This window comes from Lagopus leucura, unplaced genomic scaffold, assembly GCF_019238085.1.
Source record: "Lagopus leucura isolate 7727_CA_CO unplaced genomic scaffold, USGS_WTPT01 Super-Scaffold_100015, whole genome shotgun sequence".
NCBI classification, from domain to species: domain Eukaryota; kingdom Metazoa; phylum Chordata; class Aves; order Galliformes; family Phasianidae; genus Lagopus; species Lagopus leucura.
The window spans coordinates 1328682-1353552 of record NW_024962269.1 but is presented as its reverse complement, the minus strand read 5'-3'; the positions used below and the strand labels follow the sequence as shown (position 1 = coordinate 1353552).

The window sequence follows — 24871 nt, the reverse complement described above, 5'->3', positions numbered from 1 at the left end:
CTTAGCATTTACAGAAGAAAATTACTAACTTGAAAGAACTGCACTGAGCCCACTAGTTGTTTTCTTCGAGCCCCTGTGGCCAAGGAGTATGCATTACTCATGCCATGATCAGAAGTAACAGAACTGCTGCAGACTGCAAATAGATTTTTCTCTTCTTTTGTCAGAGTTTAGTTACAAACTGACATTTCGGACCAAAAAGTAGAAGTTGAACTTCAGTTCCATTTAACCCTCTCATACTGAGACAAATGCAATTAAAATGTATACGTACATAAAATTTCCCAGGTACAAAAAAGATGCATGAACAAAAAAAAATCCTTCAGGGGCTGTTTTGCTCTGCACACTTACAAAGGAGTTAACAATATCACTGGACAGATGGATATAATCCATCACACTTTTTTCTTCACAAACACAGAAAGGCACAGGGCTGGTCATTACTGCTTTTAATTCTAACCCCCCAACCCCCCCCCAGCTGTTACTGGAATTTTTTGAATGAGCCTCTTGAATTCTGGTGTGCTAGTCATTGAACAGGAGGCAAAAGTGCAGCCTTAGAGTAATGAATGAAAAGGAATAAAGTTACCATATGCTGTAAAAGCTAAGTTTGGAACACGAGAGGCCAGCAGAGCAACCCCTCACATCAGGACTACCGTCTGCCCCTTCCCATTCATTAACACAGCGCCAGCTCTTTGCTAAGTAACAGCCTTGCCTAAAAATAAATAAAATAAAAAGATCCCTTATAAGGAAGCATTCTGTGAAAGTCAACCCCTGCTGTTTTCTACATGCCCATTCCATTCCCTTGAAGGAACAACAGTTTCAACACGCATTGCCCTTATCCTTTCTCCATTCTTAACTTCTGCACCAGTTGTTGGCCAAAAATAAACACCATTCCACAACCATATATGAGCAACAGCATTCTGGTGTTCCCAACGCCTTCCAGCACTGCCATCATTCCAATGCCAGCAGACTGTCAGCTCCTGAGCACGCTGCAAGGGCTATGCACATAACCCAGCTGAATCGGGAATGCCTCCTGCATCTCTTTTCCTTTCTGGACAAAAACAGCAGGAAAAGTTTAGCAAAAACATGTCATAAATTGCTAGAAGTGTTTCAAGATCCTGTGCTTTGGTCTTTACTGAACTTTAATTCTCCAGTGGAACTACAGAAGCGTAACTTTCTCCTGGGACCTGCTTTAAAATACTTGTCCATCTGCTGGTATTCAGAGAGAGTCAAGGTGTGTAACATTGAGGACTGGATGAAAAACAATTTCCAGAAAGACTTCTGTAGCAGGCATGAGAACACTGTCACTGATTTTTTACTAGAAGTTGGCAACAGGTATGTGCTTTGGGTGTGGAATTTATTCTGCATTACTGTAAAAGTTAGCTGCTTTGAAACTACAACATTTAGAAGGGTTGACTCAACTCCATACCACCTACCTGACTGAAATGGGGCAGAGAGTGAGTGCGTGGATTGTGCAGTTTTACTGTTGATTTTATACTGGGAATAGTGCATTTTCTCATCGACTTTCCTTAAGCCTATATTTTTTCCCTTTTATTGGAAGAATGCTTAATTAATACAGGAAAGTGCAATACTGTTTAGTAAACAGCTGCTTAACTCAACTATTTGGTCAATGTAGAGGATTGACCAGGGGGAACTCCTGAGGGAAAGGCATGGTTTCACATTGTGAAAGTATAAAAACAAGCGCATTACTAAACAGTATTTCTTTACTACTGGAGTTTAACCACGTCTGTGTGTCTGTGGGTTTTATAAGCTGCAGTAGAAGAAAAGTGCCACTATGGAAAAATAACTCTCAGACCACATTGCTTCTTCTAACAGCTTCAGTGCCACAGAGCAGCTCTAAGAAAAAAAGTGCTAACCTGCATTAGGAGGAGCAAATGTAAGTCGGAACCAATCCCAGTGCATTTCAGTAACAGCAAGGCTGGCACTGGCCAGATCAGAGCTGGAACAGCACACCTCTGTGCTGCAGCCAGCCCCCAGCTTAGTGCCGAAACGTGCCAAACAGAAAGCTCTGTTTGGAAGTAACACTTTAAAACCACCAACAAACTGGGACAGTGACAGAATGCAGGGTGCCAGTGAGAACCAGCAACAGGGCAAAAAAGATTAAAATATGGGATCAGGATAGAATGCAAATTTTCAGTAGAAAAATTCCTAAGTAACTATGACAACAGATGATAAACACTTCTGATCAATGAGCCACAGACCATTAGGAAAGACATCTGTCCCTAGGAAGGATGGGCATGGGAATAACCATTCCCTCGTTCTGGGCACTGGCATATCCACCAAGATGCCACACTTAACCTTTTTTTCCATTTTTTACCATCACAAATAAGAATTCAGGAAGGGCAGCAGACCACTGCTCTGCAGACAGTTTAACACTGAAGTGTCTTCCTTCTCTACAGAATGTATAAAGATTATTTGCTGTACAAAATGCAAAGCAAGGATTCCATCCAAGTTCAGCAGCCACCTCTAAACACATTAATGTCCTTAAGTTAAATCTCCACTCCTAAAAATGACAGTTATATTAAGTGATGCACCTCATCCATGTTAGCCTCCCCAAGTCTGTGAAGCAACCCTCCTAAAGCATTGCAACAGAATTCCTAGCACTCTGCACCAAGAGAAGAAATATTAAATTAATATTTAACGTTGCTCTCTGAAGTACGAGTACTTCAGTTCTGTTGATGAAACTGTGCAAGATGGGTTTGTCAGATCCTTCCTTAACTTTTGCACACATTTTTCTAACTGTTCACAAGCATACACAAAAAGAAGAGAATGTGGCTGGCATGATCTCACTATTACCTCTGCTCTAAAGGAGAAATCAAGCAGCATCTGGGGGGTAAAAGCAGCATCTGAGTGGAAAAGGGTGTACTGCTTTTTTAAGGTAAAAAAGAATATGCTGCAGTTATGGCTGTCCAGCTGTGGTAAAGAACAGAGAGTCCCTTGTTTGTCCCCACTGCTGTACACCACACCTTAAACCCAGTACAACCTTTGAGCACAAATTTTCAGACAGAAGTGCTCCCTGTTGCTGCAGGCACAGGTAGGCTGGCAGTCTTGCACTGATGTCTCTCAAGATCAACATTAATGTTACTGTAATCACCTTCTCCCCCAACAACAGAGCCTAAAGAAGTCCTGGTGCTGCTCAGAGAAAGCTGTAAGCAAGAAAGCAAACAATGTACAGAAAGACTGGGGGGGGTTGATGCATAAGGCTCTTGCAAACATGCCTGGTTAGTGTAGCAGCGAGGAACCCGCCTGCACAGGCAGCATACATCATAAACATACTGACTTGAAATAGGACTTCCCAGCACTTTCTCAGGTCTACACAAACAGCATACACAATTTTATTTTTTTTTTTAAAGCTTTTTTCAATTTTCTGCGACATTTAACAGAGTTATTACCAGTTTCAATTATTTGAATGAATTGTGTGGGTACCAAACATCAACAAACCCCACTAAGGGAGATGCTGGCACCCACTCAGTAAAACCAAAGAGTTGCAGAGCACATGCAAAGCCCTATAAAATCATGAGAGTGGAAGTGTCTTACTTGCCTACGCTCAGAATGTCTACAAAGCTTCACTGACTTGCCCACAAATCAATTCTGACCCGAACCCATGATCTCTACGGGGTCTTCATCAGCTTATGTACACATCCACTTACCCTTCTCCATTCTGCCAACTGAGCTACAGATGCTGACAGCAACAGAAAAAGCAAAGGAAGGTAAATAAGAGTGCCGTGATAGGAAAAGCTGAGCTTTCAGGCCTATTTGTGTCCCTCCCTAATCATGCTTTCTTACCCTCCCTGGTGGAAGAGGAAATATTTTTTCAACTTCAATATTTATTTTTCAAGACAGTGGCTTCTCCAAGTTCTGTATGTCATTTATTCTCCCCTCACCTTCACAATTATGTTTCAGATGTCCCAACCTGCTATCTCTGACCCTCTCAGGATGCGGCCATGTTACAGATGATTGCCTTTTGCTTCTCCTCAAGAACTGCCCAAGTCTCAGGACACTCAAACTGGAAAACTGCGCGCGGATCACTGACCGGACGCTGGAAGCAGCAATCCTCTATGGGGGATCACTGCAAACGCTGCACGTGGATTTCTGCCGGAACATAACACAGAGCGGGCTGCAGAGAGTTCAGGAAAAACGTCCCTCAGTAACACTGAGAGCAGAGAGAAGTGCTAACATGATTCCAGACAGTAAGCCGGAAAAAAAGTTGGTGGTTGAAAAATTGGCCAGAAAAATGGCTCTGCTTTAAGTCATAAGGATGGTTGATTTCCACTTACCTCCAGTGTGGCGCTACTTCAACTACCTGTAGGTAATCTGCGCTCTGGTTTAAGTCCAAATAAATGGCTGAATGTTTTGTAAAAGCTTCACTGGAAAAAGGCATGAGTTTTCACACCTTTTAAAGGAAGAACGCCTCTGCTTTTGCTGTTCCTTGAAAGTGGAAAAATCGTGTTTGTGTCACATAATGCAGCACTTAATCAGTCAAGTCTAAAAATGTGAATTGGAGAAAAGCAACAACTGGAAGACCCTTCAAATTTTCATTATGACAACACAGATTATTTTGGCAGTAAGGTACAAAAAGAAATTAAACTAAGTCGTCAAACACAGTAAAACTTCACTTACCAGCAATCATGAACTTCATCACCAAGTCAAAAAAAAGGGTTACATCACAGATATAAATCAAATTTGCAGACCTGAACCAATCATTTGTTCACCTTTTCTCTGAAGAACGTTACTGCTCAGTATCACATTCTGCTCTTATCAGTCCCCTCTAAGCACGACAGACACCTGTACTGCTGCACTGCAGGGCAGGTGGCTGAGCCACCTCTATTTACATTTAGCATTTAATGCTTTAAGCATATTGTGTTCCATACTGCGCTGATCTGCAAAGGAACTGAACAAACACACTGTCACACACCTGTTCCTACCTGCGATATGCGTTTCTTATCACTGCTACAAACGCATTTCATCCAGTGCAAAAAAGCAGAAGGGAAATGATGATGCTTTGAGACAGCTCACAGCCTACCCTGCTGCAGCAACTCTGTCATTAGCAAGTTACAAGACTGAGCTGCATGCATTTTTTATTGTATGTGTATGTGTGTATGCCTATATATAGTTATAGATGACTTAAACTACAAGAATGCAGATACACACTGGTAATATTTACTTTTTCTATACAAACGTGTTTGCATATGTAAAATACTCTCAAACTGACATGATTTTCTCAGATTGTCTCCAGTGGACAGCAGAACTGAGCCAGAGCATTCTTTACCTTCAAATGCAATTACGTCTGAGAAGCACAATGCAATAAGAGTGAACACAATTCCAGTCTGACTTTGATGTCTAAGCAACTGAAAAAAAGCCAAACAGCAGATTGAAAGGAATGTGTGCACAATGCCATGACAGTGAAAACAAACAGTTGGATAAAATAAAAATAAGCAGTTAGTTTGAATCATGCTAAGATAGAATATGCAAAGGACAAGAGTAGTTTAAAAAGGAATTGCACTCAACTGTTTAATGAACATCTGTATTTACAAACATCAGCATCCCCTTTTACTTAATTGCAAATTGTCTCCAAAAATACTCTCATTATTCAAGAGCCAAAACACACAGTCTGTGCAAAACTGAATTCTCAGGTACAGTTCTATTACCTTCTGTATCTGACTGAACACACGGGCAAAATGATGAAGGATTAATGGCATAAAGGAGGTTCAGTACACAGTAATACAGTCCTTTCTGTAGTGCATATACATGTAAATATACATGTACAACACCTGGAATTTAATCCAAGATGTGAATATATCCCTCCACAACACAGTGATGAGATGCAGAAATCTGCCTGATTTGAAACATGAAGCAGCAGGAAACTACACCTGCCTGACCTCAGAGCCCTGGCCCTCCGTCTCCCAGCACTGTTAAAGGGCCTGTCTGGCTGTTTCACGCTACAGCCTGGTTCTTGCTTGTTGCTGAAGAACCTTTTGCCTTCTTCACGAGCCAACAGCAAGAAACAACTTCACCAGATACAACCTGGAGCTGAAATTCTTTACAATTCTTTACTCAGCCCTTTGAGCACCATCAGCTGGCACCAACACACCAGTTAGTCTTGGACAACTGGGAAGTTTCCCTGATAATCCCTGCTAACCTACAGCAATCGCAAGCAATAGGAATGTCTGTTGTCTTCTCCAGACTCAGACCAGTCGTGTACCAGGGGAGTTGAGGTTAATGAATTTCCTCCCCCACCATGAGGCCCCACAACACCCTTATCAAGGGATTCCAGTGAGAAGGAGGGGAAATCAGGCCAGGGCAGCAGAGAAGCACACCCTTCTCTTCAGCCCGGTGACGACGTGTTCCTGAGCACAAACAGCATTTGCAGCTGGGCACAAATTGTGGTTGTGGTATGGAGACCAAAGAGGATCATCTTCCACAGCACTTCCCTAAGATGCAAATAAAAGTTTCTTTGTAATAGTACATTACTTCCCTAGCCAAGTACGAATGTTACTGAATACTGCTGATTATAACACAATTACAGCTGCAGGAGATACCAAACACATGTGGTTTACTAACATCAAAGGCAGATACTTGGAATGTATATAAAATCCACAGCTTCAACCACTATCCTGCCACCTTCATTTATTGGCACTCTGTTTCTGAGTCACAGCGGCTGTGTATTATTACTGTCAACAAGGAATACTCTGGAAAAGTGTCCAAATGAAAGTCAAGAAGGAATCACGTACAACTTTAACTTGTATTGAAGTACATGGCATAAACAGTGATACACCTGAACCTCAAAGACATGAAGAACGCAGGGCACAGTCCTACCCATCAGACAGTAGAAGATAAACATTTCAGGGTGTTCCAAACATCACAGCCTGACTAAACATGGTAATACTATCATTTCCTGAGACAAAACGAAGTACGAAGACTAAATAAACCAATACACAATTCACAAATGCATCCAAGCAACCAATTCTCGAATTTGCTTTATTTTTCTCTGCATAAGGAACCCTGCACAGGCAATTCAAATTAGAACAAAATAAATATGTGAATATTCATGTAAAACTGCCCTTGCTAATGAACAATTATACACAATGTACAACCCTTCATGTCCACTGGGAGGGCTTACAAATGTACTATTCCCAACAAAAATGCACCCAAATGTCTCCATGCAAACTTATCAAAAGTGACCAAAAAAAGGAGAAAAAAAATTATTGATCATACTTTTTTTTTCTTTTTTTTCTTTTTTACAATCACAAAAAAATAAAAACATCTAATTTTTTGTTACATTTAGAGTAACTAAAATGTGGCCACTGTTTATTAACATCTGCTTTTATGCTCCTAAAACATCTATGGTTACCATAAAATTATGTCAACAACAAATTGGACTTAGGGCACTATTTTCAGTAAAAGGAAGATGATTTTGTTCACAGAATGTTAATAATCTGTGTCTGAGCCCTCTGCATTGTCCACATTCCGTGAGAGCATATAATTGTCCATATCTATAGACCTGCAATTATTGATTGCATAGCGCAAACGCTCTGCCATGATTAGTTGACTGGAGTAAGGTGGGAGCCTCAGTTGAAAGAAACAAGTCTGTGAGGTAGGCAAGCTGTCGTAAGGCTGTGGAAATGGATAAAAGGTGGGACACCGGTAAGTTTGTGAATAAGTAGAAAATGCAGCATATCCATATTTCATTGCTTCCATCTTCCCTGCCTCTATCGTCCAGCATTTTCTCAGTTTACCTCAATATTTCTCTTAAGAAGCAGACTAGCATCTCGTTTACATCTCCTGTCTCCTGAATGCTGTGACAAACTACTGTTATATCAACTGCTCTGACTTACTCAGCTCGGTAAGGAAACACAACTATTGGAACTCTTGATCGCAATATTTAGCAACCCACTGGAAGATAACAAACAACATTCAAATTTATGTACTGTACCATGCCTTAACATGAGGTGACGTGAAAGACACCTAACCAAAGATGACAGTCCAACCACTGTTATCTTTGCCCAAATATTTGATTCTTACAGTTAGAGAACGTGCTTTCACTGCCCAAAACAATGACACAATGCAAAACGTAGGCATCCTGTACACGATGCACTTCAAGGATACATACTATAAAACTCAGGCTTCAGAGTTTGTTAACGGTCATATGACAAACTTATGGGTGTAAAAATTATCAAATGAAAAAAGGAAATGCAACAGAAAATGACCGTGTACGAGTTACAACAGAAGAGGTTTGGTTTCCTCATGCAAGAGCTTGTCTTGACCTCCAATCACAGAATTACAGTAAATGCACCATATGAATTCATACCCAATTCATGCAGTGTTCCAGCTCCTCCACTATTAAGATCCTTGGTTTTAATACCTCAGAGAATACCCTACTCCACGTTTTCTCTGTAAATGTACAATTATGGAAACCTGGCTCCTATTGCCAATGGACAGATTAAGCTAAATAGGAATAATAAATACAGATAATGTTAAAAAAAAAAGAATAAAAAGAACAGCATCTTACCCTATCAACCTTCATTATTTGGAATCGCTGAGAGATATCAGCTGTGTTGGCTGGTAATCGAGATCTTCCTGACACAAACCTCATGAAAAGGACTCTCTCCTCATTGGAAAATTCTTCCAGGGTATGCCAGAACCACTGCACGAGCTGATGCTGCTCATCAACTTCTCTGTATCGCACAACTTTCTTCAGAACTTCAACTGATATTTCTGGCATTCCACAGACCATTTGCTCCAACTGCTTAGCAGTCAGAAGAGACAACAAGGGAACGGGAACAATCCAAGACATGCCTTCTCTTACAGCAGCCACCTATTGCCCAAAACAGAAGAAACACTGGGAATGCAATTGTCTTACCTCTGTCACATACTGTAACTTCCAAACAAATGCAGTGGCAACTTATCTGCTGAGGAACAGGGTAAAAGGAGAGAACATCTGCCAAATACATATGCATCCCCTGTAAGGTCTACTACATCCTCTCTCAAAATTCTGGAGAATATTAAAGGTACAAAACTGAAATTATTTTTAATAGTAACTGCAAATGACACAATATAGAAGAACTTAAAGTGCAAGTTACCAGCACAAATAACAGTGAAACCAAAAAGTGGTGCAGATATCATACATCTGAGCTGGAACAAAGTTGGTTTTTTTTTTCTAGAAGACATGATTTGGTTAACCTTGTTTAGAGAGTTATCTTCCTAATGCAGGTAGCAATACCCTGCATATATCTATACATGGAGTAAAAGGAAAATAATTTTCCTCACAAGTAATTAGCATATTTCGTGCTTTTATGGGCTTCACTACACAACTGACAAAATACACAGAACTATGAAAATAGAAACAGTTTTAAAAACCAATGTTTGTTCATCCTGTTTACTTCAGCTGGACTATGTTGCTGTGACACCTAATAATACTGCACAGTAAGTATAGTTGTGTGGAGTTTCCCAAGAGGGCATGACAGTTGCAATGGCACTAACCTAGTGAAAGAATAGCACTTATTTCTTTTGTCAAACATGCATTTGCTAAGGAAAGTAGGCCTGGCCTAAAACAAGCAAACAAAATAGAAAAGTTTGCAGGGGAAAAACAATCCTCGGGGACCCATCCGAGATGCAGAAAACCAAGCTTACATAAAAACAAACTTACATAAATAAAAAAATAAATAAATAAAAAATGCTGTTCACATTAACAGTGGAGAGGGTCACGACATGATTCTTACCTGACGGTCCATTTCATGAAGTCTGTACTCAATTGCCCTCTCCACATATTCTTTCCTGTTTGAAAAGGTAAGTGGGATGCTGTTCCCTCCAGGGATTATGGGAACCATTTTGCCATCAGCACTCTGGCCAACAAAAGAATCTAAAGGAATCATCTGTCACACAAAACAGAAAAGCTTTGTTCAGCTTAAGTCACTGGAGTGATCTGTGTTTAGTATTTTACTATCAGTCACCCAGATTATGCTCAGATCACAAACAATTCCAAATGCACATTAAGTCCCTGTTAGCCCAATAAAACAAACAGAAGTGTTAAGGTCAATCTGCTAAAAGCGATCACTTTCATAACTTACCTCATGGAAATTTTCTTCAGTAATCCCACTGTCTTCAATGTGAAGAATGCTGTTGAGGGTCTGCACATAGAGCAGATCTACCTCCTCCAAATCCTCCAAGATGAGTGGGATACAACAAAGTTGCTTCCAGACCATTGGAGCCAAATGAAGATCTAATGGCTTTTTTGTACGAATAGCTACACCCATGAGAATGCCCAAAAATTTAAACTGCATCAGATGCTCATCTAAACATGCTGAGGGGTTAAAGAGAAACCTGAAAGAAAAGACATTGAAGGCTACAGTATAATTTCTATGCTGCTCCATTAGAAGCAAAAGATCAAGTATTTCTAAGCACTGCACAGTAACTGCCAACACAATTATCAGCAACGGGTGATCGCTACGACACACTGCAACATTCCTGATGCTATGCTCAATTCTGCAAGCCAGAAAGTTTGTGTTACAAACATGCCCTCCCCTTCATGTCGAAGCAGCATCGCAACTTGGAGGAAAGAATATACTAGGGGCAATCATGAAGTCTCATCATTTGGTAAAATAAATAAATAAAATAGTAAACAGAAGTTAATTTTCACCTACTGACACATGAAGTAAAAAGAAGTTCTAGATAACTTACCTATCCCTATTGTAGCCTACTTCAGCTGTGGCATTTGGGGAAGGAATAAGCAGGTCTACTACTCCAGTTTCAAGTTCCTTAAAAAACAGTAACAACAACAAAAAAACATTCTTACATGGGAACAACTGGAATATTGTGACATTATATAATACATTACAAGACAGAATATTGTACTACAGTGATGATAACTACTTAAATATTCCTGTGTAATGCTTAAGGGAAAGAAACAAAACGGGGTGATTTTTATTCATAAAATCATGTTTATTTAAAGACCTGCCTTTACATCAGACTATAATGGCTGTTTTACTGTGACTACGCTGTGATGCATTGCTGATGCTTGTTCTGGAAATGATCAGAAGCCCTAAACTCTACACCCTGTTGGTACTTTTTTGCAAGAACTAGAGATGAAACAAATGTTTTCATTAGTTATGTTCTGAACTTTCATTAGCCCTTTCTCATATTTAATGCAAACTGCTTAGGAAAGAAACATAAATCATGAATTCGAAAAGACAACAGCAAGCTGTCAACAGCAGAAATATCTGGGCTCAAGTGAAGGTAAAAGTGCATAAATTCTGAACTGAACCTGAGAAGTGACATTTATTTTCACGTATGTGAAAACATACACGATCTTATGAAACATCTGTCAGAGGACAGAACTGAATGGATGGAATCTTAGTGAAAATATTGGCCGGGGAAAAAAGGGTGCCTGCAAAATGCTCCTGTAACATGTAGGGGCTATTGCAGAACTTCAAGGGGATTTACTTAACACTAAGTTGTACTGTGGTTTTTTTCCATCTCCTTGCTACAATCTGAAGGGTTTTTTTTCCCCCCTCAGAGGCATTCCCCTCGGAGCCAGTTCTAGTACTGTGGCTCAGGACTGAAGAACAAGAAGAAATTGCTATGTTGCATAAAGGAAAACTGACAAACAAAATCAGACAAAACAAACAACTCTACCAGGCATTTCAAACTGATAGATTTTGCCTACCTGACACATTTCTGTAATAGTGTCATCAAACACTCCCCCTGCATCATCAGCTCCTTCTCCAACCAGTTTCACTTTCCAGGCACGAGAAGGCAGGCGAAGGTCTGATGCGTTCAGCTTTACCACTTGCCTTGCAATCTGTACAAAAATGGGTTTGCATTTCCGACCCCTTTTGAAGAAAAGAAGACACAGCCATACAATGTAACTCAAAAAAGTGAATACGTTACTGAAGTCATTTGTTCATAATGAAGACATACAGAGTTTGATATGCAACAGGTTATGGAAAACGTATGAAGATCAGTATTTGCTTGGTATCAAAAACATTGCCTGTGAAAACAATACTGACCTGGTTGATATTCTTTTTACAGTAATCTGAGGACCATAGTTTTTTCCCTGAACCATGGTCTTCCCTATAGAGCGTACCATAGGGAGCGTGTACACTCGTGGTGCTAGCAAGGGTCTTAGCTGTCCTTGAACTATTCCCCATGTTCCAGCATTATAATGAGATGTACTGTTCTGCAATAAAGCAGTATGAAAATAAGCATATTAATAAAGGTCATTAGTTCACTTATGTAGAATAAAACCTTCGTGATTACTCACTAGCACTTCAATATTTCACAAAGAAGGTAGGCACTTCTTTTTTACAGCTTTGAGGACAGCAACTTTTTGAAAACTACTGGCATGTTAATATTAACATAACTGAAAATATATAATGGTACTTTGACAAAGCCTGGCTTAATCCAAAATTGTATATTTAATTTATTTTTTATAACAAAAAAAACCAAAAAACTTACAGACTCTACTACTGAGGCCTGGTGAAAAACTTGCTAGTGGTATGGTACAACACAACAGGACTAATATATATATTTTAAATGGAGTTTTACCTGATTATTGGGACTGAGGTTAAGTAATCTCCATGAAGAGTACATGAGGTCAGAGAAATGGTACAGCAGTCTGAGCCTTGCTCTTACTGTATGAATGCTCACTTCTTTCAGTGCCCCATACTGTGGTGGAATGGCATCAGGCAAGCCAAGCTGTAAAGGCACTGATACACCTGCCACACGAGAGAGAAAACATCATTTCATAAAGGACTGTAAAACTGAGAGACTAAGGTAGTTTGAAAACCTGGGTGGGTGGATATAAACCAAAACCAATTTGTGCCCAACATTCCACAGCTCCTGTTACACTCATCCCTCATGAAACACAAAGACTAACTCAAATGACCATACAAACCATCCCAGCTATTTACCTGGAGCTCTGGGTGGAACCGGGGGTGCTGTCCAGGCAGCACTGTGGCAACGTCCTGCTGAAATTTGCCGAATATTCTTTCCTTGCAGGACTGTTATTAGGGTTGGTTCTCTGACATGGTTAGTATGGCCAAGTCCAAGCTGACAAATTGTAACAGTTGTAAGACACAAATAAGAATCAACAAGTGTGATAAAGCTTCTAGAAAACTCTCAAGGAAAGATTCAGAACAAATGGCAAAAATGTCTACACCATATACTGGCTTAAAAACATTCGCCTCATAGATCTTTAGTTATGCTTGCAATTACCTTTTATTTTGGATAGAATATTACAGCCACGCTCAATGGCAGTAGCAAATCTAGGTGGCAAAGAGGCCTGAGAATAGCTAGAGATTTTTTACACAATCTTTTGTACACTGAGAAATAAAGCTATGCTGCTAAGTCATCTATTGCACAATCCTTCTCATGCAGTCAACACAGCTCATACCTCTCCCGTGCAATTTGAATACCACTTTTGCTCTAGCAAGTACATTCCTGCAAGTGTTGGAAAAAACGATCAGCATGAAATTTTACTGAAACTCTTCTGATTTTTTCCCAGTAGTTTTGAATTTTGTACTGTAAAAGTGGTAACTTTGTACTTCAAGAGCATACAAAATTGTTTCTACAACAACACCAAATTTTTTACACTGCAATGGAAAGTATACAAAATAGGCTTTCAGAATCAAGTTCCTCTACTTTTCTTTTTTACACTAAGTTTTTCTCTTCCAAAACAGAACAAAAGCATGATTGTAAAAACAGACAAACATTCCTTTTAGAAATTATTCTAAATAACTTGCTCAAAAACCATTCAAAAACTCATCCCTGAAATGCCACAGCACTAACTTTGCCCAACATTCTTGAAACACCGAGAGTCAAAACATCAAGAGGCTCGGTCTTATACTTGCAGCATACAAAACTTAACATCTGAAATCCTTCCAAAAAATGTGAGTTATACACTGGGTGTGGGAAGAGAATGGACGTTTAAGGGCAGTGATAAAAATCAGTGTCCCAAAGCAAAGAGAGTATTTAATATTTACTATTTTCTTTTGACTTGTAAAAATGATTTCATATAAAATTAAATCTTTTCTTTATGAAAAGAATCTGATTGCCAACCATCATAATTTTATTTTTTTTTTAGTATTCAAAACCAGTTATGGTAGGTCATGAATCAGTGAAGTTTCTTTCAAAAACCATTTCGACAAGCAAGCATTCAGATAGAATGATGTCAGTGCTTTCCCCACCTGCTGCCATGCAGGTGCACGGGAAATGAAGAAGAAAATTGTGGAGAAAACCTGAAATGTTATTGTAGCTGAGAGGAAGGAAAAGAACAAAAATGAAAGCTTGACTTTCCACCAGATACATATTCCAACCACATCTATACAGTAATAACATGGTTAGAAACAAACAGGGACATACCTGCCCTTCAGAGTTGCTACCCCAAGCGTATACATCGCCTGTGGATGATAAAGCTAGTGTATGCTCTGCTCCTACAGCTATGTCTTCTATGAAGACTCCTGACAGTACTGGGACTTGTTGGGGTCTGTTGTGATTTCGAGCTCGACCTTCTGGCAAACCAATAAGGCGATCTGAAATTGCAAGGAATATGTAAAGATCATCAAAAGTTAATTTTACTTGCAGGCAGAAGTTGGGCAGGGACAAAAAGCAACTCTGAATACTCTTAGAACTGGGACATCAGTGCAATTTATTATGCAGAAATCTAGTGTACATTTCCTACAAAGCACTGCCTGTGCTTATGGATACTGCTGAAGTTATTTGCACTTTAAAAGTGAAACAAAATCAAAATTTATTAAAATGAGTCATCACGTAATTTTATAACACACTTGAATTAATTGACTCAAAAAGAGAAAATGTGTTTAACTCAGCGATGCTGGCAATTTGCCTGCCCAGACTCTTAACAAATTGGGCAGATATAGACTCTATTAGGAAAAGCAAGCGTTCAAAGAACCCAATGGTTCTAGACATATGAAATTCAATGAAATTTTATGGAAACACCTGTCAAAAATTAAATGAAACACCCTTCAAAAACTAAATTGTGAGGCTATAGTGAGATCAAACTACATACAGGCCTGAAATTAGATCTGTGTCTACATTAACACAGCACTGTTGAAATTCCAAGATTACTCTTATAAATGTGTTAATGTCCTTCACTTTCATTTTTCATTTTCAGTGTACAAAAACGTATAAGGTACAAAGGTCCAAATGTTAGATTATCCTACCTTGTCCAAAAGTATATACATGACCATCTTTTGTCAGTGCAACAGAAAATTGTGTTCCACAGGCAACTTTTTTTATGCCAATTCCACAGAGAATATCCACTTTCTAGAAGGGTAAATGAGAAGACAAAGAGCTATGGCATTATGAAGATATAAGCAGAAAATAAACATGGATTTCATCTGTAACTTCTGTTTCCAAAAAGAATTTTTATAATTACCTCAACGTAATACATATTTTGTAGCATTACTCTAATTAAGGCCTGTGAATGAATAAAAAAACCTGAGACGCTGTTTTCTTATTCTATGCACAAGGATTCAAAATACCTTTTATTTATTGGGGATTGGTGAGAGGTGGCACGAGAGGAAGTGGACGAGTATGTAAACAAGCTTACCCACAAACAGCAAAATTAAGAACCTCTCTCCTTTGAGCTAACCCTACAGTTTTCCCTATTTGTATTATCTCTGACGTAGGGTTAAGTATTATGTACTTGAAATTCTTTAAAATGTCATGCTTAGTATAACATACTATCAGAATTCTTTATGGTAGATTTTATTAGAACAGTATAGCATATAGAATTAATAATTTTAATTCTGAAAACTGCACGCTGAATGCGGTGTAATATGTTTAGCAACAGTGAAAATTTATGCAGAGAATATTTTTCCCTTTGAATTCTAACCTGTGGTGAGGATTTTGCAGTGGAATTTCCCAAACCAAGTTTACCATAATCTCCATCTCCAAAAGCCCAAACCATTGAACCATCCATTGACACAGCTACAGTATGATTGAGTCCACAGGCCACCTGGTTCAAAGAAATATGTTATTATCACAGTTTTTGCCAGTACTGACTTGAACAACCCAAATACCTTCAAGAAAAGAAAAACAGCGTTTTAAAAAAAAAAAAAAGATCCCTTTAAGGACATTCAAAATTCTATTACAGCATTTGGAAGACAACAGGCTGGTTTTTTTGCTTGCTTGTTGTTTTTAGAAATTTGCTTCCGCTCCCTCTCCTAGAACCAAAGAATAGCTTCATGCTAAGCATCCTCACTGCCTAGGAAAATAAAATGCATCATGAATTCATACTTCATAATTAAATACAAACATGTTACAATGTTAAAGAAAAAAAGCAGTTTTGCAGAGAGGCTCAAAAGTCTGGAAAGATATTAAAAAACCCAACATTTTTTCAAATTCTGCTATCACAATCAAAACTCAATCCCAAACATAAAAACAGAACGCTGAAATACATTGACAATATTAGCTTTAAATGAAGATACATTGACAGTTTTAGATAAACCATGCCTGTCCAATCTGGTAACCCTCCAGCGCTGTCACTCTTTCCGGAAGTTTCTTATTGGAAGTATTTCCAAGCCCTAATCGACCATAATCACCATTTCCAAATGTAAAAAGTTTGCCATCTGCTGTCACCACAGCTGAGTGTTTGAAGCCACATGACATCTGGAAGTAAAACAAATATGATTTTTACAGGCGTCTTGTTTTTTGAGGAGTAAACTATTACACACTGAACTATGCAGTAACTTCTTCATCTTACAAAACTTATTCACATTATAAAGTCATAAAGCACAGGTACTACAGCACAAATTATTTTAACAACCTACTTTTGCTTTATCCTCACAGTAATGTTAAGAGAAGGACAGGTGCACACTTGTGTGGATACAGGCCTTCAGGCATTTTTGATTATTTTTTCTTTTCTGTTAAAACCAAATACTGTCTTCTGGAAGCAGGTTGCTTGCTAAGCACAAATTCTAATAAATGGCATGAAAGAATGCTGAAACATTTAGCCAAAGCCTGGTATCTCTTTTTTTGTGCTGCTAAGCACACTTAGTAAAGAGAAGGAAAACAGGGCAACTCATTTTAAAGAACACTGTTATCTGACAAAGATCAAGGTATAAAGTTCTGAATTGTGTCTACATTTTGACAGTCTTTAGATCATCCTTTTTTCACAGGCTCTTTCAAATTTTCAGACTTCTCAAGCAATATGTGGTGAGTATATCACAGCACCAATGAACCTTGTGATATTAACTATTTTCAACTGGGAATTACCAACTTGCTTCATAATGCTCAGCAAGAAGTCAAAATTTTTTCGTTTTCATTCAGTACACGAATTCAAATTGGCAAGACTGACAGTAGTTCTGGAACATCTCTATCACTAACTGTACCATTTACCTAAAGCCAGTATTCCTAAGAACTAAGTTACTGTATTTACAGTTTGTAAAAGGAGAAAATATGCTATGGAACCTGCACCACTTCTTCTCCTTGCAGAGCCTCTATCTGTCTAGGCCTGCGCTGTCTGTCGCTGTTCCCATGTCCAAGTTTGCCATAATCTCCATCTCCCCAGCTGAAGACTTCCCCACTTTCAGTCAAAGCCATGGAATGTCCATCAGATCCACAAGAGGTCACCAGCTGAGTTACAACAAAGCCTGTTAAAAAGAATAGAGAAAGCAATGTTTGCAGTAAATAAAAATGAACTCTTATCATGCTTATATATCCAAGTGCCCCAAGGGGTAGCAAATTAAGTCTGGGGAAAGGCATCAACCAGGAATATACTTATCTTATTGTAGCAATTCCCTTGTATTATTACTTTGAAGAAACTCTGCACCTTCTCACACACAACCTATGCTTCTGACCCGCCATTAGTTTTGAAATGCAATATCCCTATCTTAAGCAAATTTTTTTCCCCACAGCACTCTTGAAATTATGGAATATTAAGATGTTACTAATTACATAATAAGGAGACATAAACATCTAGTTTGTTTGTTCAATTTTCAATTAACAATTACAATATTTTAATGTCAACCTGTGAAAATAGCATCAACACAAATAGTTACATTAACTATCAAAATGATGTTCACTATCAATCAATTTAATCTTTTCAAAACAGATTCACCTTGCAATGCTGAAATGACTGTTAACACATGAAGATCATCTGAATTTCCTTGTCCCAGCCGTCCATAGCTTCCTTCTCCACAAGCCAAAACTGTGCCATTAGCTTGAATGACAAAAGTACAATTCTGACCACAAACAACCTGGTCAAGAAAAATACAGAGGAGTTTTTATGGTTTTTTGTTTGTTTGTTTGTTGTTTTAGATGCAGCAATCTGCATTACAATTACAATGTATCATCTTATTTTTTCAACCATTGCTTTCCTTTTGTGATTCTAGCTCGATTCTACATCTTTAGTCACTGCAAATACCTTCATGACAGCCCTATTAACATAAAACATCACTTACAATATGTTTAATGGACTTTTATTACCTAATTATATCATAACACACATTTCTTCACTGAAACTTGCTACTGGTTTCAGCAAACCTTCTTCTAGTGAGAGAAAATATAACACACTCCTACCTGAGATTTACTCAGTCTTGATGTTTCTATCCTGAATGTCAATTTTATCTCAGAAAACAAAATGAATTATTAATTATGGTAGAAAATGCATGTTTTGAGCACACTTAATAGTAAATTCAAACAATAAACAGAAGACATTTTCAGAGAGAGATTCTGACAAACAATGCATGGGATAAATCAATAACAATACAAACACGTGACTCTCTTTAGGTGATCACCTGTTGAGCCTGAGAGAACGAAGGTGCTGCCACTGGTACCATGACATTTCTACCAGCTTCTGCTAATTGTCCATGTCTTCCTGCTCCCCACAGATACACATCACATTTACCTCCTAAGTGCCAATCCTATGGTGCAGCAGGAAAAGAATGCTTTAGAGAAAGAGTACTTGCAAAAGCAAAATAAATAAAATAAATAAATTTGCGTTTTACTAACCTCTGGCCTTGACGTTGCCCAGGACATTATCTGTTCATCCATACCATTGATCCATTTACTGTTATCCTATGTAACAAAAAGCACAGTTACCACATTCAGTTCAAGAGATGCACATTATTTTGCTGCTATGTCATACTCGTTCCCTTATTAACTATGAACAACATGGACATTCAAAGCACTCTACAAAAATACAAAGATAAGAGTGAACAGACAAAGCCTAGTTCTTTACTATGCCTACAAATGACACTGTTACTCATGGTTCACAGTCAAAATGTAAATAAAATTAAATAAAATTCATGATGAAATAATCTTTTTTAAAGCTTTTTGAACCACATGTTCTCTGAAGATGTAAGATTGCTGATAATAATTTACCAATCCAATATTATGATATGTCAGCCAAAATAAAAAGTCATGAAGACCATTAACATTACTAAATAATTTGATGTAGGAACATGCCAAAAAGTTACTTCAGCCTGACAGCTTGATTTAGTTTGTGGCAACCCAGCCCATGGCAGGGGGTTGGAACCAGATGATCTTTATGGACCCTCCCAACCCAAGCCACTCTATAACATTATGAATATAGCATATTTCACCATTAGGAGAGTAAGTTCATCCTCTGGAACAGGCTCCAGGTCTGGAACAGTAAAGGATTCTGGGAACTGTGCTCCCTTTGCCAAGGCTTCAGCGGCTTTTATGGTGGTTGAGAAACATTCTAGCCAGGCCCATTCCGTGGGACTCCAGGTTGAAGGATCAGGGAGGCAGTTCTGGTGATGAGGTGGTACTGGGGGATTGCACAACAGCTGATCTAGGTGGAGGCCCACAGCAAGTGATGCCAAGCATTGCATGTAAGGACTGTGAACAAGCTGGTCTCCACAAACAACATGGGGCTAAAGGTGAGGGGAAGGGGAAAGAGAAATCACACATGCACAGTTAGGAACATGAATTCAGCAATCTGGAAGTAGGATTTCTATAAAGCTATTCCTACAGACAAATACTTTCTTCCATACTTAAAGCTTTTCTAAAATTTTGAATATTTTCAAACTAAGAGATTGCTAGTTTGGAAAATATTGAAAGATATATACAGATAAGATGTAGGAAATTTTGAGGGGGGAATCTCAGTTCTGAAAGACTGAAACCAGATCACCACAACAGTGATCCCAAGAGACAGGAATTTTAAGTGCTCTCACAAGCTCTTACCTTTTCATACGCATACTGCTCCTGAAGCATTATTGGCAAACGTTCCAAGAAAGCTCGCATGCAAGGAGCCATATTTAATCCTAAAACTCCTTGCTGTTTCAGTGCAGTTCTACACGTTGCAAGGATGTGATTGGAAGATATCCATTCTGATGTACAGTTCACTACCAACACATCCTGTTTAACAGCAGACACAAGACATGTTAAAAATCAAAAATTCATAAAATAAGGTCATTCAGCTCCACTGATTTACTATCAATTATCTTAGTTTCCAAAGTGGACAGAAAATATTTGTATTGTCTCTGTTGATTAACAGTCTGCTGAAGAACACTATGGAGTAGCTCACTCCACATTGTTACTTCTTCATACGTTACTTTCACCTTCGCAAGGCAGCATAATGATTATCATTCCAAGGAAGAATGAAAACAGATATTAACAAGCAGAGTTAATTTTTGTGAACAGCATAAACATAGTTAAATGTTTGTCTTGTAATATCATCTCCAACACCACGGTGGAATTCAGGGAAGACTTTCAAAGAATTTCAAATACTTAGAACCAAATCTAGAACAGCTCTACTAACAGGAGCCATAACTTGTGCCAAGTTCATCATTATTCACAAAAGAAGTTGTCTTCTGGAACAACCAGCTGTTGTTTCTTAATCACTTGAGGAAGTCAGGGACTCATGCAGGCTTGCATATATAGCTATATTGCCACCTTTGAAACTTCTGTTCAGATACGAGCAGTACTTAAAGTAAACACTGAAATAAATTTTGCTACTCCTTAAAAAAATTCTGATGTTGAGGCTGGTCTAGATTAAATTATGTTACTGTGGTATCTTATTTGTTGGGAGAAAAGAAATTCCTCGTGCTGTGTAAATAAGAAGTCTTTATCCTGTTTTTGTGGCCATTTACAGTTGCTGCCAGTAAACAGAAATGCTGATGTAACCAGTGTGTAGAGTCCTTTGCAACCACAAATTCAGAAGGATTCTCCCCTCGACCACCCAAAATTCAACGTGAGACATTTAAAAAATAAAAATTAAAAAAAATCTGTTTAGGCTCAAGCGGTAGTTGAAAGTCAAAATAACGTATCTTGAAAATATAACAGTTGAGGAGGTTCGGTTATTCAAGCTGCTTTGTAAACAAGTACGCTTACATAACAAAGCCAATAAATAGAGAGGCCCTGTCTGCATAGTTCTTCCCATTCCCCCCAAAAAAAGACAAAGGGAACTTTCTTTTAATAAGATAATTCTTAATTACACGAACAATTGTAGAATTACTTTAACACACAGCGTCACCTTTGATCTGTTACAGCACGCAGCCACACCGACTTCGGGTATCCACACAGCAGTCTGAATAGCTCCAGAACCTATCACAACACTCTGCAGCACTGAACCATCCTAAGGAAAGAAGAGATCTGCGTCACTGTGCAAACACAGCTACTTTTCTATTTAAATACATACAAAGCACATTCCTAAGGGATGATATTCTCCAAGCTGTTCAATAATGTCTTAAAAACTGAAATGCCAATGCTAAAAGCCAAAATCTATCTAGCATTTCCACCATACTAAAGAGATAATATAAGAAATGATTCAGAATTATTAAATAAGAGACAACGTATGGCTCCTGGAGAAAGTTCTTGTAGTAAAGCAATGTTGTTCCCATCTCTAAAGCAAGAATGGCTACTTCTGCAAAGCCTAATAATAAGACTAAAAATGAATAAATAATAGAACCATAACCTACAAAATACTTAACAGTTAAGTTTAATTTAAATTTATGTTTATTGTGTATCAGATTTCATCATTATTTTACATAACATTTCTTTCATATTTGTAACACCCCAGAAAAAAAAAACGAAAAGTCTGATGCCTCAACCACTGGAGACAGTTATACTAAAAAAGTATGTTACCTCTATGATGACCTTACCCGTAAAGACCAAATATTCATGAGACCACCAAGTCCACCAGACACTAATGCCAGCCCATCAGGACTGAAGGCAACAGTCCGAACAGGGGTAATATGTCCTCGCAGTTGAAATACACACTTGGCTTCAACTGTTTTTCTGTATCCATCCTGAAAATTATGTTGTAATTATGGAACACTGAACTTGATACAGAAAAAAAATTAGCTTCTATATTCTGTAAGAAATACTGAATATTTGTAGAGATACAGTAATTTCAATATGATAATTTAAAAACTCCAAAATTATTCTTGTCACATTATCACTGTTTCTCCACATACAAAATGCCACCAACACTAAAAACTACACTGCAAGCTGATGTAACACATGGAAAACTAATGTTGAGTTAATTTTATATAGAAACAATTTTAAACTCTTACTGAATTTTATTATAAATTTATCAACTTAGGAAAAATAGAAGCAGTTCAGTATATAATATTTAGTGAAGTAAAATTCATTTCAACCAGTGACTTTTCAGCTTCTGTTCTGAAAATATCTACACACATACAAATGCAACATAAACACTTCTTTTTAGCAAATATCTTCTGTCAGGAAATCTGAGATTTGAGTAACTTGTTTACATTACCTCCTCCCTAACTTCAGAACAAGCAAAGAGAATTTCTTAAACACGACATCTACTCCTACCTGGGCACTTGTTTCTTGGTCCCACCATCCTTCTGAGTATGCTGAGCTGGTCTGCAGCGTGACTGCTATGTCCTGAGGAACAGCCCAGACACACACCAAACCATTGTGGCACCCTCTAAAAGAAGTCAGGGTAAATCAGAAAAACAAAGTAAAGCTAAATACAAAATATAAACAGAATGTCCTAGAATGATCAGATATCACTACCTTCCTATGAAACTATATCTATCTATACATCTAAAGTGCAAAGGCATGTAATCAATGGTTAAAAGCATTCCTTCTGTTCCACTCTCTATCCTCCCACTCCTCACCCCACACCTTTTCAACTTTCCCTAACATCACAGTCTCATACTACAAAAAGTATATGCAGAAAAAGTTCAAGCACAGGTCTATCATGCACAAGTCTTACAGCACAGAGAGAACAGCTGGCAACATGACAAGAGCCATGCTTTTCATTTTCACTCTGGTGCCTCAGAGTTCTCATGAAAACTGGTTTACTGAGCAAATGTTATTTGAAAAAACACAAAACTTTACTCTTGACATTAATGACCAAGAAAAAAAAATACAATAAAGCCAAAACAAACAAAAACATGACATACGTAGCTAGCAATAGCTGTAACTTGGGACCTTTCCCTGGAAGACCACACCAAGCAATGCCATTCACAAAAGCTGGATGGGGCAGTGAATGCAGACGTCTCCAAGACCCTCCCATGTATGCCCAGAGTTTCACAATTTCTTCTTTGGCACATGTCAGGAGAATTTTACCAGTTGGATCCCACTTCATACTAACGATTGTATCCTATTAATTAAAAAAAAGATAAGAGTTGGTATGAAGTAACACAGTAGGAACAGAGAAAACCAGAGCTACTGCAATGTTTAACTATTGGTAAAGCAGAGCATTTTATTCTCAAATAAATTTTAACAACTAGAGAGAATGACTTGCAAACACGAATTCAGTACATCCTATTTTTTTTTTTTTTATATTGAGTAATTGCAGAATTAACTTAATGGTACTGGCTTCACAGGCATATTAGGAAAAGTGCCAGATGAGGCTAACTGACATCAGAAAGAACAGGCCACAGAGGAATTCTGAAGTATAGTTTTATTACCACAGCAGACCCACTTCTGTGACTGCCATGCTTCAAATACCAAGACCAATTCATGGAAGCACTCAAGATGCTTTTATTTAACTTCTACTTTGGGAATTCTCTTCTTAGCCTAACAACTTATTAGTCCAATCAGTAGTGACTTTTCATTACAGACACTGAAGCAAAGGATCAAAACCTTTGTGGCTGCATTGTCAGAAAAAAGTTTTTGCTTTGCATGATACTTTAAGCTCTACAAAAACATGTGAAAGACAAAACTGAAGTGTTATGAGTGCTGTTACAAATCAAGCCTTTTTAAAACCAAATACACCTTTAATACAATGCTGAATCTAAAAACATTTTGCAATCTCTAATAGCAAAAGGATTATAATTCTTACTCCTTTTTTTAATTTAAATTTGGTAGATTGTTCCTCTGAACTCAATTGTGTTCAATGTACCAGAAATAAATAATCTGCTCTTGACTTTATAAATAGCTTTCGAATACACAAAATAGCTTAAGCAGATCCTTTCCAGCCGAAATTACAGATACATTTTTAAACGACTAACTCTACCTTGTGTGCATCAACTAGAATGATTTCTCCTTTTTCAAGTGGTTCCTTTGTTCCTATTAGCAATTTCCCATCTGAATAGCCAACTGCAAATGGTTTATCTTCGCTGAACCAGGCCAGGCATGTGACAGAAACTGTGACAGACAACACAAAGCTTAATTAACCCAAACTGAGCATCAGTCCTGACAGAAGTTTTTGACAGTGCGACTGCATAAAACATTAAATGCATAACTTCCCCCTCAAGTTACTTGACTTTTTTTTGTCTGAATATTTTCTTCAATTTGTATATAAAGACAAAAGAGAATGCGATCACAGAAGTTGAGATCATTTTGTAATTTTTTTTTATCATTCTCCTTCATTAAAATACTTGGATATATACATTCTTGACACGGGGAAAAGAACTGCGCTGGGCTGCTTCCAAGAAAACCACTGAAAGCAACG

General features: G+C 38.1%; 2 protein-coding genes across 9 annotated transcripts in view; one reads left to right on the top strand and one right to left on the bottom strand.

The window, feature by feature from the left end:
• Positions 1–659: 659 nt before the first annotated feature.
• FBXL22 (F-box and leucine rich repeat protein 22) lies at positions 660–9372 on the top strand. The gene is made up of 2 exons (XM_042876234.1): positions 660–1326; positions 3916–9372. The coding sequence occupies exons 1-2, from the start codon at positions 992–994 to the stop codon at positions 4259–4261; spliced, it is 681 nt and encodes a 226-aa protein (XP_042732168.1). The 5' UTR covers positions 660–991; the 3' UTR covers positions 4262–9372.
• HERC1 (HECT and RLD domain containing E3 ubiquitin protein ligase family member 1) overlaps positions 6733–24871 on the bottom strand; it is a 93892-nt gene continuing 75753 nt past the window's right edge. For 6 of the 8 annotated variants that reach the window (XM_042876219.1, XM_042876225.1, XM_042876222.1 and 3 more), the window contains exons 55-78: positions 24434–24564; positions 23376–23575; positions 22777–22894; positions 22101–22247; positions 21473–21574; positions 20182–20355; positions 19578–19871; positions 18985–19050; positions 18771–18896; positions 18092–18230; positions 17443–17624; positions 16486–16641; positions 15866–15988; positions 15192–15294; positions 14371–14540; positions 12921–13059; positions 12556–12725; positions 12018–12187; positions 11675–11840; positions 10690–10766; positions 10080–10332; positions 9732–9884; positions 8522–8827; positions 6733–7626 (exon numbers count right to left, since the gene is read on the bottom strand). In XM_042876219.1, the coding sequence (XP_042732153.1) occupies positions 7441–7626; positions 8522–8827; positions 9732–9884; positions 10080–10332; positions 10690–10766; positions 11675–11840; positions 12018–12187; positions 12556–12725; positions 12921–13059; positions 14371–14540; positions 15192–15294; positions 15866–15988; positions 16486–16641; positions 17443–17624; positions 18092–18230; positions 18771–18896; positions 18985–19050; positions 19578–19871; positions 20182–20355; positions 21473–21574; positions 22101–22247; positions 22777–22894; positions 23376–23575; positions 24434–24564 (3851 nt within the window). In that variant the 3' untranslated portion in view covers positions 6733–7440. The remainder of the gene's footprint in view (positions 7627–8521; positions 8828–9731; positions 9885–10079; positions 10333–10689; positions 10767–11674; positions 11841–12017; positions 12188–12555; positions 12726–12920; positions 13060–14370; positions 14541–15191; positions 15295–15865; positions 15989–16485; positions 16642–17442; positions 17625–18091; positions 18231–18770; positions 18897–18984; positions 19051–19577; positions 19872–20181; positions 20356–21472; positions 21575–22100; positions 22248–22776; positions 22895–23375; positions 23576–24433; positions 24565–24871) is intronic. The other 2 variants (XM_042876220.1, XM_042876226.1) reach the window with 1 other exon arrangement.